The 18,067-nt window shown below is 41.8% G+C and overlaps 1 protein-coding gene across 6 annotated transcripts in view; it reads right to left on the bottom strand.

Moving 5' to 3' along the window:
- TSHZ2 (teashirt zinc finger homeobox 2) overlaps window positions 1–17,850 on the bottom strand; it is a 225,389-nt gene extending 207,539 nt beyond the window's left edge. For 5 of the 6 annotated variants that reach the window (XR_012837978.1, XM_075768311.1, XM_075768307.1 and 2 more), the window contains exon 1: window positions 17,139–17,287. Coding sequence is in view for 5 of the 6 variants with exons in the window: in XM_075768311.1 (XP_075624426.1) it covers window positions 17,139–17,178 (40 nt within the window). In the remaining variant the exon portion in view is untranslated. Of the gene's footprint in view, window positions 1–17,138 lie in introns of all 6 variants that reach the window. The other variant, XM_075768306.1, reaches the window with a different exon arrangement.
- Between the last annotated feature and the right edge of the window lie 217 nt (window positions 17,851–18,067).

Below are 18,067 nucleotides of genomic sequence, written 5' to 3' on the forward strand. Positions count from 1 at the left end.
ACCATGTAATCTCTTGGAGGCCATTGTGATGAGCCAGAAATCCTGAACTGTATTCCTGACCCTATTGCTGAATCATTAAACCTCTCTGTGCCACAGCTCACCCACAGAGGAAACGGGTAAGGAAAAATGTCTGCATCACAGGGAAGGTGGGAATATGAGCTTGGGAAATTCTGTTATTTATGTAGTATCCTGAAAGCTTCAGAGAAGTATGAAGTATTTATATCCGAGCTACGGAAAACCTCAGAAATGCTTAAGGTTCATCTGTCACTGTTCCTAACAGAGCTGATGAAAAAATGTTTTACAGTACTGTTACTGGGGAAATTAAGTGGTCAGGTATCTAACATCAATATATTTTTCATATGTCTCTTCTACCAACCCCACTCCCAAATCCCTGAAAACCAGTTCCTAACACTTATTTAACATATACACTGCCTTAGCGCCTAAAGAAACTGTACGATACAGATCTTAGCCCTGTCTGCTTTAGCTATGCTGAAGGATGCACCAAGAAACTGTCCACTCCTGTGCCTGGCTCTTTTAAAAGCCGCACATTATGGCTGGAACTTTTGTTGAAATCGTTGCACTTTCTAGTGTAAGGTTATGCCAGTTTGTCATCCTGCCAGTCCTGTTTTCTGTCTCAGTCAACCGGGATAAACACTTAGCCCTCCTTTTTCTTTCCCTATTACCACACCCCTTGCTTGTAACTGGTATAGATTACATCAGAAATTCCTTGCTGAGCCAGCTCTGCTAATAATTTTTGTTCAAAATCACACAAGAATCTGTGAAATGTAATCATGTCCATATTTCGGTCCACTGCAAATACCTGGAAGATCAAATTAAATCTTGCAAAGAGTAATCGTCTCTTACTCGATCACTCCAGGACTAGCCGAACAGTCAGACCGATGGTTTACTGTGTTTTTTGTGTGAACTCATGTTACATGCTGAGGCCACGGGCTGGGAATCTGCGATCTGCCAGTCCAGATGGGATTAGAAATCACTGTCACGTATGAAACGTCTGGCTCTCAATGAAATTATCTTTGAGGGGTAGGTTTATAAAGACACTTTCAGTACACGTAGGAGAGGAGTAGAAAAGGGGCTGTATGTAACTGTACAGCTGAGATCAAATTCAATTACAGCTGAGAAAAAGCTACATTTGCAGCATTTTCAGTGAAGTCTTTCCCTCAGTGAGCACCATGCTGGTTACTCGGCCCCTTCAACACGAGAGTTTATTGACTTCTGCAGACTGATTACTACTTAGGCCACATTTTTCAAAAGCAGAAGGTGGCACACAACCGTGCAGATGCCACTGCATGCCCAGCAGACATGTTTCTGAAATTACTGTGACCACTCACACTGGTGGGATGAGTGTGCACGCTGGCAGCACCACGGTGCCCCGCTGCAGCACATCCTCCCCACGTGTGTGTGCAGATCGCAATAACCATGTGCACGGTTATAGCTAATCAACAGCGGGATTTTTTCTCCCCTTAGCACAGACCTCAGGCCTCTGCTTTTGAAAAACTGCTCACTTATGTCTTACGATGCATTTTTACCTAATTGGCAGAGAGAGAAGTAATTAAATTTAACAGAAACCAGGGCTTCCAAATGAAGATATAATTTTTGAAACCACAATTTCTATTACTTTTTATTACCTTTACCTATGTTTTATATGGTAAAGGGTCACAGAACAGATGCAGCTGCTAAAGTGGGTGGCTTAGTAAATGAAGTCAGCTTCTGCAGAGAAAAGGAGAAGGAAGTTAGAGGACATGAGTGAATTCACTTTAGAAGCCAAATGAAGTTTTGAGTCACTGCTGACTCAGGTAAAACTCCAATTTAATACAACACCTCTAAAATATACCCTTTTCTAGATATGGCAACAATAATCAACTAGCAAAATATACTCAGAAGAGAAAAGGGAAATTCTGAGTAAGAGTGCAAAAATGAATCATTATTCTGATAATGTTTTTGTTGTTATTTTTGCAGACGAATCTGAAAGCTCTTAGGATTCAATTAAGTTACCACAGCCAATAAAGACAAAAAGCAAAATCAGGGCAGATACTTTCCGCCTAGACACCATAGTGATGGGCACATTAGAAATGAGGTAGATTAGATAGATGAACTAGACAGACACATCTAACTGTCCTCCAGTGCATTCATTTGTTTGACAGCCTGGAAAATGCCAACATTCCTGGGATTAAATGAAAATAGAAAACTGCATTTTCACTATAAACTATACTCAGAACTTTGCTATGCCAGTTTCTCTTTGCATCCTCCCAGAGCCACCCAAAGCACAGTAAGAGAAATGACACAGTAACCAAGACGCCAGCAGCTGAACGCCCTTACCTTGCCACCCTTTTACCCCAAGATGTCAGCGGAGTGATATAACCCACACATACGTTGATACATTAATTTTTCCTGACCTCAACACCACCAAAAATGCTAAATCGCCCATCTTGCATTGCTGTCTTGATGTCGCATTTCTTTTCTTCATGACTTCCAGCCACTTTACCTTTATGGGCTGGTCAAACAATTTTTGTTCTGTGCTGCCTTTTCCCCCCACTTTGTTCTTTGTGAAAGTAAAAGTAAACAAATGTCTTGGATATAAAAAAATAAAGAACAACAACAACTGCAGTGATCCTCCCCAGAGGTTTCTGGCCCAGGTTGCAGATGTATTGGTGCGGCTTTTGCCTCAGCTCACAGCAAAACACAAGTATGCACAATGGCACGTGGTTAGCACTTGGGTTCACATTCAACAGCTCCATATTTTTTCCTAGCGCCAGGACGTGCGTACAAGTACAGCGTTAGATTTGGCAGCGTGCAGTTTGGCAATCTCAGAGCCGGATCCTGCTCCTGCCCACTCCAGCTTTGACAGAAGTGCCGGCTGCAGCCCGGGGATCTGTGCGACATCCCGGTGTGTCAGGGAGAACAGGATCCAGCTCCTTGTGACAGTTTTCCCCACACAACATCACAATCAGCCAAACACATTTGCAATCTACTGCAGCTGGTGTTTCTATAATTGATAGAGATATAAAAGCCCTTTTTGCTAAAGTTGTACTTTTGTATTTTTTTTTTTCTTGGGGGAGTTGTGAGAAAGCAGCTACAAAAAGCAAGCTTTAAATCTCAGATAATGTAGCTCCCTTTAGAATCCCAAGCTTAAAGCAAGTAGTTATGAGTTTTAGCGATGCAAAAAACCGGAGCTAAAAACAAACATTTATTTTACTTGACGTAGCAAAACAGTGGATTAAAAAGTTAAATCAATGCGCCGTCTGAATGGTTCCTGCTGTAGCTGCAATTTCAAATGAAATAAGAATGTTATAAAAACTCGTGCATATTAGGCACATTTGGAAATGTCTCCTTGTAACTGTTCTTTAAGTGTTCTGTCTATGAGCACTAACAGGTCACTGCACAGGAAATGCAAAAATATGTTACATTTTAATCAGGGCATATAAAACACTGTCTAGAATGTTACATTGCCCTTGGGAATCTGTAGTAAGTAGGGGAACTTTTACAAAGTCCAGGTCACTCTCCCCATTACATCACTGTAAAAAAAAAAATAAATTATTAGGTTAAATTATATAGATGTCATGTATTAGAACTTTCCCAGTTGTAGGATGATGGCTAAGAGATGCTTATTTCCTTGGAGAAACTCATAATCACTCCCTTGTTCCCCTGTACATACTTTGTATATTGAAAATAGTGCATTTTAACTGATTCAAAATGTTTCCAAACAATTATAATGAATGAGGACAAATACAAAAATGAGGCTGTTCGTGTACTCACTGTAACAACAAATTTCAGCACTTTACCCTAACACACAGACACACACAAATTGAAAACCTGCCTGGCTATACCTCATAGGTGATAAAAAATGAAAGAAGGGATTTTAGCAGAGATGTTTGGGAATGATTAAGGTAAAATGTCCCTAATCCAAACAAGTGGAAACCCAGATGTTGATGGCATCATAACATCCCTCTGCTCCCCTGCAAATATTTCTCCAAATGATTTACCTCTGTTTAACCCAAATCACAAGTTTATAAAACTTCTAATAAGTTCACAGAAACAGAGAAAGAGTAATGCAAGGGTGACTGTTTTCTAGATTAACATTCTTGGGATTTTAGTTATTTAATGTACAAATTTGGGAGGTGACAGAAAACTGTACAACTGTACAAAGCGACCTGCTCTGCTCTTGCTGTTCCTGGTTCAAGTTTTGTCACCGGCTTCCAGACAGAAAGATTCGGTTTCTATAAAAAATCCCCTACGGGGCAGCAAATGAAATAAAACAAAACCCCTTGCCCCAAGTAAAACAAAAGTCAGAGCCACAAAGGCCCAGTGCCCGCTGCAGTGACTGGCAGTTACTCGCACAGCGACCCAGGGATCAGCCCTTCGCAATTTGCATGTTGCGGCATGAGAAGAGATCTCAGATGAACAGGCCCTTTTTATCTAAACAGATATCTGTGGTTGAAACTCCTGGCATTATTCTTTGTATTTTCTCCGAGCTGCTCACTTTTGTACAACAGATTCTTAACTGCCAGTAATTTCCATGTTGCCCCGGCCCCGCGCCGCCCCAGCCTGCTGACCAGGCAGCTCCGGCAGCTCGGCACACCCATACCTCCCAACTGCCCCATATAAATTATTATTATACATTCTATACGGCTTCCACGAACCTCTCGGTGCGCTGCCTGACCTCTTCAATAGGTCTGATTCGTCTTCACCAGCCGAGGGGTGGCCCCGAGCCTCGCTACCCGCGTCTCCTCCAGACTCCTAGCAGGGAATCGGGATTTTCCTCGTTTCGCTGGTGTTCTGCACCGGCCTGCACAACGCCTCGGGGATGGGACATTGCCACCGCCATTTGACAGATGGAGGGGCACAGCTCTGGCAAATTTTAAGCGCATTTCTCTACTTTTTCCACACAGAAGGATAAAGGCCCCGCCGCAGCCTGGAGGCTCCTCACGCTCCCGCCACCAGCCCGGCAGCGGCCCTACTGATGGAGCTTTTCCCCCAGCTGAGGCAGATTCATTTCCTCCCCGCATCCATCCCTGCCTGCGGTGAAGCCAGGGCCCAGCCAGGCTTTTGAAGGAGCAGGCTGAGGGAAGCTAGGAACTGCACGTGTGGAACAACCGTTATTTCTACCCAGATCTTTAGCCAGCCAGAAACCGCTCCATGCATTCACTGCGAGAGCTGGTGCTGAATATCATGCTTTACGTTGACCGGGCGATGGAGTCAAGTATACATTTTTACTGCCGTTTTCTACAGATATTTGATAATTTTATGCTCTCAGCTCCTGTCCTTACCCCTGCTTGTCCATGTTCTGCTTCCTAAATTTCCCTGCTTCGCACCTCAGGGCCTGGGCTCCAGCTAAAACACACAACACAGACCATTTCCTCATCCTCCTCTGACTGCTCAGACCCTCGCTGTCCCTGCAGCAGGGAAAGCAATTGCCCTACTTATCCCCAGTTAAAACATATTTTAGGGGAATGTAATTGAAAAAGAGAAACTGAGAACAGAGCGTGCGCGGTGGAGATGGCACGTCGGAGAATGCTGTGTCACCTTCTAAAAATTCTTTGGCAACAGCAACTTTCAGACTTTGTAAGTCAGACAAATTTGGGTGGATTTTCTCAGGGAAAGCAGAAGATAGCTCTGAAAAATGTTCACGTCACTGCCAGAAAGCACAGTGGTCCCACAGCTTTGAAATAAACCCTGATGTACATATTTAATTTTTTGCCAAATAACATCCTACCCCAAATTACAGGAAGAACGTTTTAAGAAAGGAAACACAGATTTTGGTAATGGAAATGGTTGCTCTGAGCAGCTCAGAACTGGAAACATTAGAACCAGTAGAAATCAAACCTCTCAACAGAAAAGCCCAAACAATCCGGACTACGGGAACTGTTGTGCCCATAATATAGATGTTTTTGCCGTGCCCGGGGCTATGCCGCTCTCCAGCAACAATACAACAGCGCTCTCAAGGCCTCCATTGGCTTTCTGCTCTTTTCAAGATCTCCCCTGTTTCTTTTCCCCTTTTCGTTATCACATAGCTGCACTTTTCCCGCATTCAAAGGCTGCCGGGCAGGTGAAGGCCCTGAGCCCTGGGCAGCCATGTTGGCTCCTTGCTCTGCCCCATCCACAGCATGCTGCCTCTCCGGTTCAAACAATCCATCCGGCTAGAGGGATCGTCAGACAAAAACAACAATAAAAATCTATAATTCTGAACACAGAAAAGGTTGATGACTTATGTCATGTCTGTGTTATTTGCGCTGTTTTTCCTCCTGCACAAGTAAAACCATAACTGGCTGAGGCTACAAGACCCAGGTCTGAGTCCCTGAGTCAGTCAGAGGGGTCCCTGGTCTCGAATTTCAGTGCAGACTTAAAAATTGATAGGAACTCCTTTTTTAATCATCGAGTATTCAGCTGCTCCTTACTGATGTACACTTTAATGATGTGCCCTTACATTTTGGTCTGGTTTTTAAAATACAATTTCCTCAAATTCAATACAAAACCCATTTGTGGATCCCAGTTGTGAAATGGGGCCCTGTAATTTTGTTCAAGTGCTTTTTCAGTTATAAGGTATGTTTGAAATACAAAATTGGAGGAGTTTGTTATGTCAGGTGACGTTTTGTTAGCTTTTGACAAGAGAAAATATTTAACACCCTCATTTTTTCCTGCTCTGAATATTAGTTTAATTGTCACAAATAATTAAACGCTTATGAGTAAAAGACATCTTCAGACATTTTGACAATACATATTAAGAGATGCTTTAAGGGAAATCTGCACAGATCGGCTTTTATTTGTTATGCTAAACGATGATGCATCCTGATTGCATTTGTTCCTTATTTGTGTGTGCAACAGGAGACGTACTGTGAATGATCTGTAAGGAATAAAATGACAGTATTTGACAGGCTAGGAAATGTCTGGGCAAGGATTCAGGATAAGGAACCCTAAAAGGGCATTGTTTGTGGAGGGGCAATGGGATAGAGACACTCCCTTCAATCTAAGGCAATGAAAGGCGTCAACAACTAAATTACAGTTAATAACAGTAAGAAATAAACATAAATTACGTATACAGGGCTTGCGCTCAAGGACTTTGGACCACTAAAAATATATATTATTATATCAATTATCAAAGAGAGACAAATTCCCATCCTGGGAATTTGCATATGAACTCCAATAACCTACTATTCAGAAATAGAGGCAAGCATTAATTTCCACATGAAAAGGAGCCCTGGGAGAGCTTCCCAAGTCCCCAGCTCCAGAGAAGAAAGCCCTACCTGGTGATTCGGCACCGAACGATCTGGCCTCTGTTGGAGAGGGTAGCAGGTGGTCTCCCAGGTACGGCAGATTAGCCCTATATTACCCAAGATTTATTCTGAGTTCCTGTCAATATAATGGCTGAAACTACCATTCCTGAAAGGTAATATGGTGTGAAAATAAACATAAACAATCCTTAATGAATCCATAGGCTATTACTTGCATCATATTTCTTCTATAGGCAATACATACATCTCCACCTTGGAAAAACAACACTGCCCTTGATCGAGGCTTAACAATTCCTGTTTACACCAAAGAGGGAACTGAGGAAGGTCCTTGGGAACTGCGTGGTGCTAAAAGCTTTTTAAAATCCAGGTCCCTCTTTAGATGCCCACATAAGGATTTAGTCTCTTAACATTAGAAGCTGACTTACAAAAATCAGAGCCACAAACTTTATTACCAGAGATTTCCAACCACCTCTGGCAGTCTGGGTGGAGGGAAAGGTGTACGTCCTGTTTAGTTACACCTAGACCAGGTTTTTCATATTTCTCAGGGCAATGCATTATATACTGTCAGAAATACAAAGTTAGATCCCAGCTCCGACAAAGAGATGTAGAATAGTATATGGGAGGAAAGGTAACCGTAACCAAATTCTCTGGTCCTGAAACTTATCACTGACCAAAAACACATCTGAGGATAATTTAGGCAAGTTAAAGAACTTAAATTATTCTCCTTAAAACTATTGCCTAGTAAAGCGCCCTTGGCTTGTTAACAGAGTTAACAGAGCTCTGCTTTCTCTGACCATGGGTCCTCCCACTTTTGGGAGCTCCTGAACATGAGCAAAGTGCCGCCTCCTCCGCACGGCGGGTGGCACGGACGGGATGAAGCTGCCTCCCCAGTTCCCCAGCCTCCCCAGCTTCCCCCCGCAGCCCACTCCCCGGAGCCCCAGCGGGGCAGCTCCCCCTTCCCACCCCAGCAGGCAAGTGGGTGCCCTGAGTCTCCAGCGCAGCTTTCTCCCCAGAAGACGATAGAAAGGGGATCTAGTACCTAGAGCAGGGAATCAGGAGTGAATGCTGTTTGACCTTGAGCAAATCAGCTAATACCTCCTGGCTGCAATTTGCCTTTCTGTAAAATGGGGAAAAAATATTCTGCTTCACTGGGGTTATTCTGAGGAGTGCACAGCATTAGTAAGAAAACCTTGGAAGAAAGGTGCTAAGCATGAAGAAATATTACTCCACTTCCTAACAAAGCACACACATACGAGCAGGAACCATGCAGCTAATCAAAAGCACTAGAAAGCTTTTAATTTTTTTTAGCATTTAATGATACAGATGATCAATATAACTACTTAGCTTCTTTCACCTTTCACATGTTAATTTAATGCTACTTGTACTGTGCTTATAAATGTTATGACATGGCTGAAAGACACATAAAAAAATTAATTTTGGTAGACCAATATACCAGCTAGCATAAGGTTATGTTTCTTCGATACAAAACTGTACGTCATGAAAAGATCCAGCTCTTTTCTGTGAAGTCCACTCACCCTGCAGGAAGAAAATGAATTCTTCCCTATATGTGCAAAGGCAATTGCAGGCCTGATGAATTGTGGTGGTGATTGCCAGTGTAATTCATACAAAATTATCTATACATGGAAAATTCAGAGTAAAATCTTTCTACCAAATAAAAATTACTGCTGTCCAAGTGGAGGGTGAGTGATAGAAAGAAGCTTGTTGTCTGCACATACCAAACTGCACCAATGTGCAGATTTTCATTCCGATCTCCTCTAAGCAGAGTTTCTCTAGGAAAAAAAATCTTTGCTATTAAGGTATTCCAGAGAATTTAATTATTTTCATTAAAAACAAGAGCTGTGTGCTGCTCCTTTTTCAATAGGCGTTCTGCACTCATTCCACATAAACAGACCAAATATCACTTCAGCAAAGTTGCTTTGGGAATATTTAACAGCATTTTTTAAGTTATGAAAGCAATATTGAATGAGATTTACTACAATTTGAGATAAGTGGGTCTTAATTTTATATGAACAGAGAGACTTAAAAAGCAACCAGAAAGGGTTCCGATTATATTGTGCTGGAATATTAGGCCTTGCGTAAAATTGCCCCTTTTCTCTTTTACATGCACAAAACCAAGCACAACAGGCTTTTCAATCAAATGAATCTTTTGAGAGAGATGCAGGAAGAGCCAGAAAGCTCCTTAAAACTTTATTGCTTTTCATCTTTGTCAGGTAGGGATGCGCATTAAAAACGACCTGTTCTTGCCAGCACACAGTCCTTCCTGCAAGTTTTTTCTTCCTGTTTGACCTCTCAATTTTAAGTTACCCAAAATGGGAGTGGAAGGGTTGATCTGGATTACTTTTCCCCATATTCTCAGTAGTTTTGCTTTTCCATAGCCATCTAGAGCTAAGGACGCTTCCCATAGTCTCTTTAGCATCGTGAGTAACTTTAATGAGCCTCAGTATCATTAGACAATAGCAGTTTACAGAACGCAGGGAGAAAAGACACAGAAAGCAATAAGATACAGCTATAATAGATACAAGCCATGGAGATGAAAGAAAGAAGTCAGCATCTCATTTGCATTAATACAATAAAAATACAGCATTAATGTTGCTAGTTGTAATTTTTTTTTCAATACAGTTGAGACTGATTATGTCTGAAAAAAGGCAGGCTGTGCATTCCTCGTAGGTCTTGCAAGTGTTTAGGCTTTAAAGAACAGTTACTGGCTATTAACTTTCTAGATTTAATTGCCACTAAAAACAATCTCCACGAAACTTCAATTGAAAGCCACTCCTCAAGAACCGATGGTCTGATCTCAAAACTGCTTTGTTGACAGCAATACAAATTCAGAGCTACCATTCACGTAACTCCACTCCATCATTATGTTGTATATTTTGTTTACTGGTATTATGTGTGTGTACGTATATAATTATATACACAGACACAAACACCAGTTCATCATCAGAATAAGTCAAAACCAATATTGCCCACCTTGCTTATACAAAAATCATCAGCACACCCTCAAAAATCATGAGACTAGCTGAAAATTATGAGAAGTTAAAAACAGTCACTTTGAGAATCATTGCATTTTTCGTCTGGCATAAGAACTCTTAGGCTGCATACTTTCAAGCTCCTTAGTTCTCCATAGCAAGGAGTTTAAAATAAATTTTCCTTTTAAAATGCATATTGGGCACTTGCATAATCACCAGACTCCAGGAGCTGAGGATTTAAAGAAAATAAAGACTAGCAAGGGACTTTCAGTGAACACAACTCCTAACATCACAGGAATTTTAACATTTGGGCAAATATTAGTGGAATAATCAAAAACTGCTCTAACCTGAGCTTTCCAGCTTGTATCAATAAGAAGGGTGCATCTCTCTCCCAGGCAGGCACTTGTCTCTCCTTTTTGCAGGTATGTATGTCTGCAAACCTGAAGAGGATCTATTTCCAATACATTTAGGACTGTTTGTTCTCTTTAACTGTGGAATTTTACCAATACTTGGGACCATTGGGTGCTGCACATTATAAACTATGTATTTTTCACAATCTAATCTTGTCATTTTTAAGCTATTGTTGTGACTTTTTTTTTTTCCTAGGGCAAAGGGGGAAAACATTTCTTTAAGGGAAACAAAGATTCTCTTCATTTTTTAAATGAAACACTGACTGCAACACTTAGATCATAAGACCAGTTTTTCCACTTCTTTTTGCCTGAAAAACCTCACAAGGTAACGGGTGAAAAGCCAGCAACAGTTAAAGAGGGATGTGTAAATCTAATGGGAAACAGTGTGCTTCTATGATGCGTTTCTCCTTGAAACCTTAAAAAAATAGACTGTTCGCTGTCAAGGTATTTCTGAATTGCAGAAATCGTTATTATAACATGATAATAAATGTAAAAGTGACTCGGTGCCAAGATCCAACAGCCTCAAGTGAGAGGTCACCTTAATGAGAAAGAACTGATTTTAGTCCCTAAAACTACACGGAACTTTTGGGCTTCCGATTTGCAAAACCGTCTTCATGCATTTACTTGAGAGCTGCTGCTCCTGTGCACCACGTAACACCGCACGTTAAAAAAGGATTCTTTAAAAGACCGTATCAACTACTGGTATCAAGACACAGTGTTCGATAATTAACACAGAGAATGGGAATGTGTTTGAGAAGTGAAGCTAGCCGAGCAAGCAAAATATCTCAGTTGTACAGACTTTAGAAATGAATAGCATGCAACCATTAGTAACACAAGTTACAAGCAGAACTCTCCCTAGATTTAAAGCTTAATGGTAAAATCTGGTCCCTCTTCAGAGCCAAAACATTAGTAAAGAAACATGTATATTTAATTTTGTGGCTAAACAGCCCAGTCTTACATAGACAGTCTTTACACGGGCCAGTTACCTACTGAAGCAAAGTGCTGAGTAAGAGATGCAGAACTGGACCCACTCTCATGCAAATTATTGTAATTAAATAGGTAATGAAAAATCACTGCTCTTGCATGAATGAAATGTAAGATTTCAGCTGAGAGTGTAATGTGTTTCCAATTGACTCCTGTATCAGATTCGGAGACAGATGAAAATGTCTCTCTGCTTGCATGAGCACGCTTTAGAGGTACAACTTAACAAATATTTTCATTTTGCAGAGAAGAGGTAAAAACAAAGGCTTGTTACAGCAGAAAGGACAGTAGGATCTCCCTTTTTTTAAGGCAGAATACGATACACACACGTCTCAACCCAAGGGGCATTACATTTGAATCGTTTTACTTTGCATTTGCTAATAATACGTCATCCAGTAGAAGAACCAGGCCTTATTCTCCCCTCCACTAGCTGACATGATATTTTTTTTACATTTGAGCTCTTAAGATCTGCACAATAGCTTAACACAATAAGTGTTTAGCCTCTGGTTCCAACTGTAATTGATAGAGTACAGTTCCATTCCCTCTGCTGCTGCTAAGTTGGGAATTGCAGCCACAGCAACTGACAGCTTTTTTTTTCCCCGCAAGTCTGGAGTTGCTCTCTGGGAGTGATGTCCTCATCGGGATGGGAAGTAAAACGACGGGAGAAAGGCTCAGCCTGGGCCTGTGCTGTGGAGGAACTCCAGGGACCTCTCCTAGGGGAAACAGTTACTGGAGGTGGGTGCTACTAATGAGAGCAAAAATCAGGAGGAGAAAGTGCCGGGAGGAATACCAAAATCCTGCCATTTTGAAGAAAATGAGCTTTTCGATCAGAGAGCACAGAAGAGGGAGAGCATTTATGCAAAAGAATTTCGGACAATCAACATGGTTTTTAAAAGTGTTATAAAATGGTGTCATTTACTGATGGAAATATCTTTTATATCACAGTCGCAGGGGCTGAACTCTTGGTGAGTCCGGCTCTTCATACAGTGATGATATGCTGTGCTTTGATATGTGAGAGTAAAACTGAAATAAGGAAACAGTAACTGAAATGAACGTGATTTCAAATTGTCCCATTCAGGCCTGAGTTTTGACACGGGAAAAAATTGCATGGCAGCTTCGGGCTTGGTAGCCGATTCCAGAATTTAACGCAGATGGCGACTAATTTTGGTGCCTCTTTAGTTGCAAAAGTACCTATTTTGGAAGATATTTAATTAACCGGGATTTAAAGGCTCCTCTTGTTTGTGCACACCTTGGCTTTTTTGTCATCTGTCAGCATGGTGATGTGCACAGTAACTGAAAGGTTCTCAGGCATGAGCTATTTAGGTGGGTTTGATGTGCACTTGCTTTTCTGGAGGATGTTTAAACAAAGCAGGGCTGCCATTTCTACAGTTTCATTCAGTACTGCTTGCTTGGAACCTGCTTCTGTTGCCCTATAATAAAGGATACAAATAATACTCGAAAAGCCACAAGACTCTTGGTTATTAATACATCTATATATCGCTTCCTTTCATCACAGCAATATACATACCGGACCTTGCTGGTCATTTGCTCTCTGAAGAAACAGAATTTCACTTCCTAAATATGTTTCTGTTTTAAATAACCTTTTACTACTAAGGTGCAAACTGCAGCTTTAAAGTACTGACTGCTAACCGTCTTCTGTTTGCTGCTCTCTGAGGACTCTTCCAAAACCAAAACTGTGTTATTCTACAGCTCCAATAAACAAAATAAATGCGACTGATATCTGTTTCTGCTGTACTTTTCCAGAGCTTTGGTTCTTAGATAGCCTATTGGAGCTGGGAGAGAAAGAAAAGAAGAAATACAAAATTGCAGCCGGAAAGGGCGTTAAGTCCAGATTCCTCTTTGCAGGCTTTAAAAAAGCAAACTAGCAATTCATGATCACAAAATAAAATATGCACATTTAAACAAGCTGCAGGGGAAAGGAGAGTTTAATCCAGTGAAATTGTGTTTGAAAGCTATTTCGTACCCCTAGGAATAAAATCTGAATAGCAATTCTGCTCTGTTCCCACCCTTTTTCCACCCTTCTGTTAATATATTACCATTTGTTATGGAATCGTTACAAGACTTCTACCCCAGAGGTGGCTGCATTTCATTGAAGGATGAAGTACTTTCTGGGCCTGACTCTCCTCTTTCTCGCAGGAGCAGACAGTACTCATTGCAACTGCACTGATGCTGCCAGGAAAGCTATTTCTGATTTGCACCTGAGCAGAGGAAGAATTAGGCCCACGGTTCGTAAAGCCCTTTGTGATTCATTTGGGTGAAAGCTGCCACACAAACGGGTTGTTTGTTGTAAACAGGGGTATGGTACTAAAGCGGGGGCTGATATAAAGAGCTGTAACTATCTGCTGCAAGAATTATCGAAATGGAAATGACGATCTCAAAAAGGAATGACGATTCAGAAAAGATTCGGCCCTGGAAAGATCAAAATGCATTTGACGTAGTTTCAGTGCTGATGCGAAATAAAGTGTCTTTAAAAGTGTAATTTGGGATCAAAAATCCCCATCATCAAACATAAATAGTGCCCCATTTATCCAATTACACTACCTTGTTTCATTACAATGGTCTGTAATATATTTCTTAGGAATACAAGGCTTAAAATTAATAATAGAAAAGGACAAAATTGCCATATATATTTCTCCAGATAGATTTTCATCTAGCAGCAGGACTTCACTTCTGATTCACTCGCTGGTTCTCTCTAACCTTTACATTATTCATTAATCAAACTAGAAATCTGCTTTCAAAGTCAGTGCATGGTAGTAATTATTTACAGTTGTGCATAGTATTTAATTTTAAGCAATGACAAAAGCAGGCATGTCCAGAATCATAAGGCTTATCATTTTTCTTCCGTTGGAGGTGAACTATCTAAAGAAGCTAAAAGTTGCAAACTTCTCTTCAATATCTCTGCTGCCATCAAGACAAAATGCAGTGCAACTGATACCTTTGAACTTGTACAACTGAAAATAAATAAAAGTGAAAATTAAGTAATATATAATGTAGCAACTCCTTTAAATAAAAGGAATAAGGAGCTTTGCTATCAGCCTTCATGAGCGATTCATTTCTTATTGTGCAGTCTGTCTACTGTCACTTTGAGGTATTTTTCACCACACAAAACAGAATCTCAGTGCTATCCCTGAAAATGAAAGTCAGTTTTAAGAACTACATACAACAGGCACGTCTGCTCGTTGAAACCCCCCTATCCCCCCCAAACACACAAATACAACTTCAGAGCAGGAGAACTACTGCAGATGTGTAAACCTACTTCGAATCAGTTACGCTGGATGCAACTGGACTGCATTTGCAGTATTTTGCTCACCTGAAACAACATTGATCTGAGGACAAATATAATCAAGGAAATGCACCGCTGAAGAGCAATGCACATTTTTTAATGAGAATAAGAAAGGAGAGATGTTATTGTGGTCATTCAAATTTCTACCTCAGCATTAAGATTCTCAAAAATACTGTAGCGTTCTGAATAAAACCATCTTACTGTATTCTCAGCAGGGAAATCCCGGGAAACAACAGCATGGGCTTTGCTCACAAAAATTTACTTACGCTGTAGCCTATGTTTCTAAAAATGAATAGGGTGCTCCTACAAAAAGATACCACACACATTCCAACTGAAAATTCTACTTTGAAAACAAAATAAAATGAAGCCTCATACTCCTGACAGAGAGAAAAAAGGAGCAATTCTAGCACTGTCACTGTGATGATCAGCATCCATGAAAAAAAGCTATTTATCCTGCAAGTTGAAAACATTAATGCCTTATTCAGATATAACCTCTTTGTGAATAAAACAATAATAGCAACTCATCAGAGAGTTCTTCTGAATACATACATACATACATACATACATATATATATATGGATTTCTAGCTTAACTATTATTTATGGTTAAAGGGCATCTCAGCTTGCCAGGAATCGTACTAGCGACCTGCATAGGTACATTCATTGGTCACGTCCCAAAAGACTCTGCCTGCATACCATTGTCCTACACCTATACGAATACGGCAAAATATGTAAGTTTATAAAAGTTATGCATGTCCCAGTTTCTCTGAAATAACATTTACCTTTGAATGAATCCCAAGCACTACTTTTCAAAGTTCATTCAAGTATGCCACTAAACTTGCCCATACATTTTGTCCCACATATCATATGCTACACCTAGAAAATATTCAGAGGGGAGGAGGAAAAATTAGCAAACCATTTCTAAAGTAAAAATGTAAAATATTAGTTTTCCTGAGAGAACTAATCTGATGAAGGACACAAAGAAAAAAAGAAGGGAAAAAACCCGCCTACATTAAAAGCCAAACAAGATAATAATTGTGCATGTCTGGCTAAGAGAATCTAGAGGGCAAGCCTTACGTCATTGGCACTTGGGTTACCATGGTGAGTGATTTATTGATATATATCAAGAATGAATAGATCAAAGGCAGCAAGATGACAGGTGATCAATCAAATGTCAAATCAAAGCTGGCAATCAACTGGAAAGCTGATTTTTCAGTGGGTGGGTCTGGCAGAAGAAAAATGAACTTCCATATTGCGCTTCCCAGAAACAAAACCCCACCACACTATTAAAAAAAAATAAAAAGCAATTAAGCAGCCTGAAAGAAAACTCTTTGAAAAGATTTACTATATAGGCCCACTCATCTGTTTCTTTTTCTTGGCCCCCGAAAGAAAAAGAACACCGTACAAATGACAAAACAAAACACTTCCAAAGTTGCAAACTATTTTCTTCTTTTTTAAAAAAATAAAAATTGCAAAACCACTTGGCATGTGCAAATATATAAAGTCGGCTACAAAACAAAAGAAGGATTTGATTTGAAAATGTGGATTGTCTTCTAACAGTCAGAACGTTTCATTTTATTTCCTGTTGCAATTTTCACCACTGATGATCAAAGGCTGAACTTCCCCACCGGGTTCATCAGCAGAGACAGTCCCTGTACTATTTCAGGCATACACAACACACACACACACACCCCGCCAGCATTGCCACCAGAAACACGGCGAAATAAAAGCTTAACCACACCGACCCACTTCGCGAAACGCACGTTTTAAAAAGAAAAACCACCAGGAGGGAGGAAAAATCAGAAAGGGGAAAAGGCGGGGGGGGGGGAAGACTAAAGCTGGAAGCAGATGGGAGCCTGCTTTCGGTTCGTAAGGGGAAGGGGCCGGGGGAGAAGGGGAGCGAGTGGCAGAAAGTTGGGGGGAAAGTTTAGCCGGGCAGGCTGGAGCCCGGAGCGAGCAGCGGGGACCGGGCGCGGCGGGAGCGGCGGCGGTGGAGGGGGACAGCCCGTGGCAGAGTGAAGATCTTGGCACGAAGGGATGAAACTGGCTCCGTGGAGTTACGAAGGGAAAGGGAGGGGGAGGGGGGATAAATAAATAAAGATCCAGCCCGGAAAAGCAAGGGTGACCCTAAATAATAATAAAGATGGGGGGTAGGATTGGAAGGAGTGGAGAGACAGAGGCTGTGTAAGTGGATGGCTTCTCCTTACCTGCAGCCCGTTTGGGTGCTTGCTGTTTCCTCCTTGGCATCGCTCTACTTTCTCCAATCTCACTTCTGTCCCCAGATCCGAGAGCCCTGAGACGCTCCTGAGTCGTGTTTCTCTGCCTCTGCCTCTCAGCTGCTTTCCCCAGCACCCCCCTCAAGCCTCCCCTGCCCCCCTCCTTTCCACTTCACTGATAGGAACCTGTTTGGTTTTTATTTTATTTTAGAGATCTAGGTTTCTTTCTTTCTCTCTCTCTTTTTTCTTTTTTTTTTTTTTTTTTGGTTGGCTTTTCTTTTTTTTTTTAACTGTTGCAACACTTGCTTTGCTTTGATTCAAACATCCAAGCTCAGGAGCAAATGAAAGGCGCCCACAGTGCCAGAGAACGGTAATAAATAAATAACAAAATAGATATGTATATATTAAAAAGGCAGCTCTGGAAAGACTGTGGGGCTGGCTGCTTCCTCCCTTTCCTCTCCTCTCCTCCTCCTCCTCGCAGAGCTGTATGGCGGAGCGGTGCCCGGGTGTGCGTGGTGTGTGTGTGCGTGCGTGTGTGTGCGCGGAGCGGTGCAGGTTCCGTGCTGTCAGATGCCAGGCAGTGAGTGATGTGGGAGAGGACAGGGAGGCTTCGGAGGGGAGGAAATCTGGCATTCACACGCACACGCACACACACACTCGCACAGGCACACACGCGCGCACACGCACACACACACACACACACACAGGCAGGGCGAGGCGATGCCAGCAAACATCGATCCGCTGAGCAAACTGAACATTAACAAACTCCTCCTCCGCGACCCGATGACAGGATGACATTTACTCCGCGCAGACAGGCGGCACGGCAGTTTATTAAAGGGACAGGGCGCGCCGGCACCGGGCCCGCCGCCGCCCGCCGGCACGGCCCCACGCGCGACCCTTCCCCCGCCCGCCCCCCGCTC

The sequence above is a fragment of the Balearica regulorum genome, chromosome 16 (genome assembly GCF_011004875.1).
Source record: "Balearica regulorum gibbericeps isolate bBalReg1 chromosome 16, bBalReg1.pri, whole genome shotgun sequence".
NCBI classification, from domain to species: Eukaryota; Metazoa; Chordata; class Aves; order Gruiformes; family Gruidae; genus Balearica; species Balearica regulorum.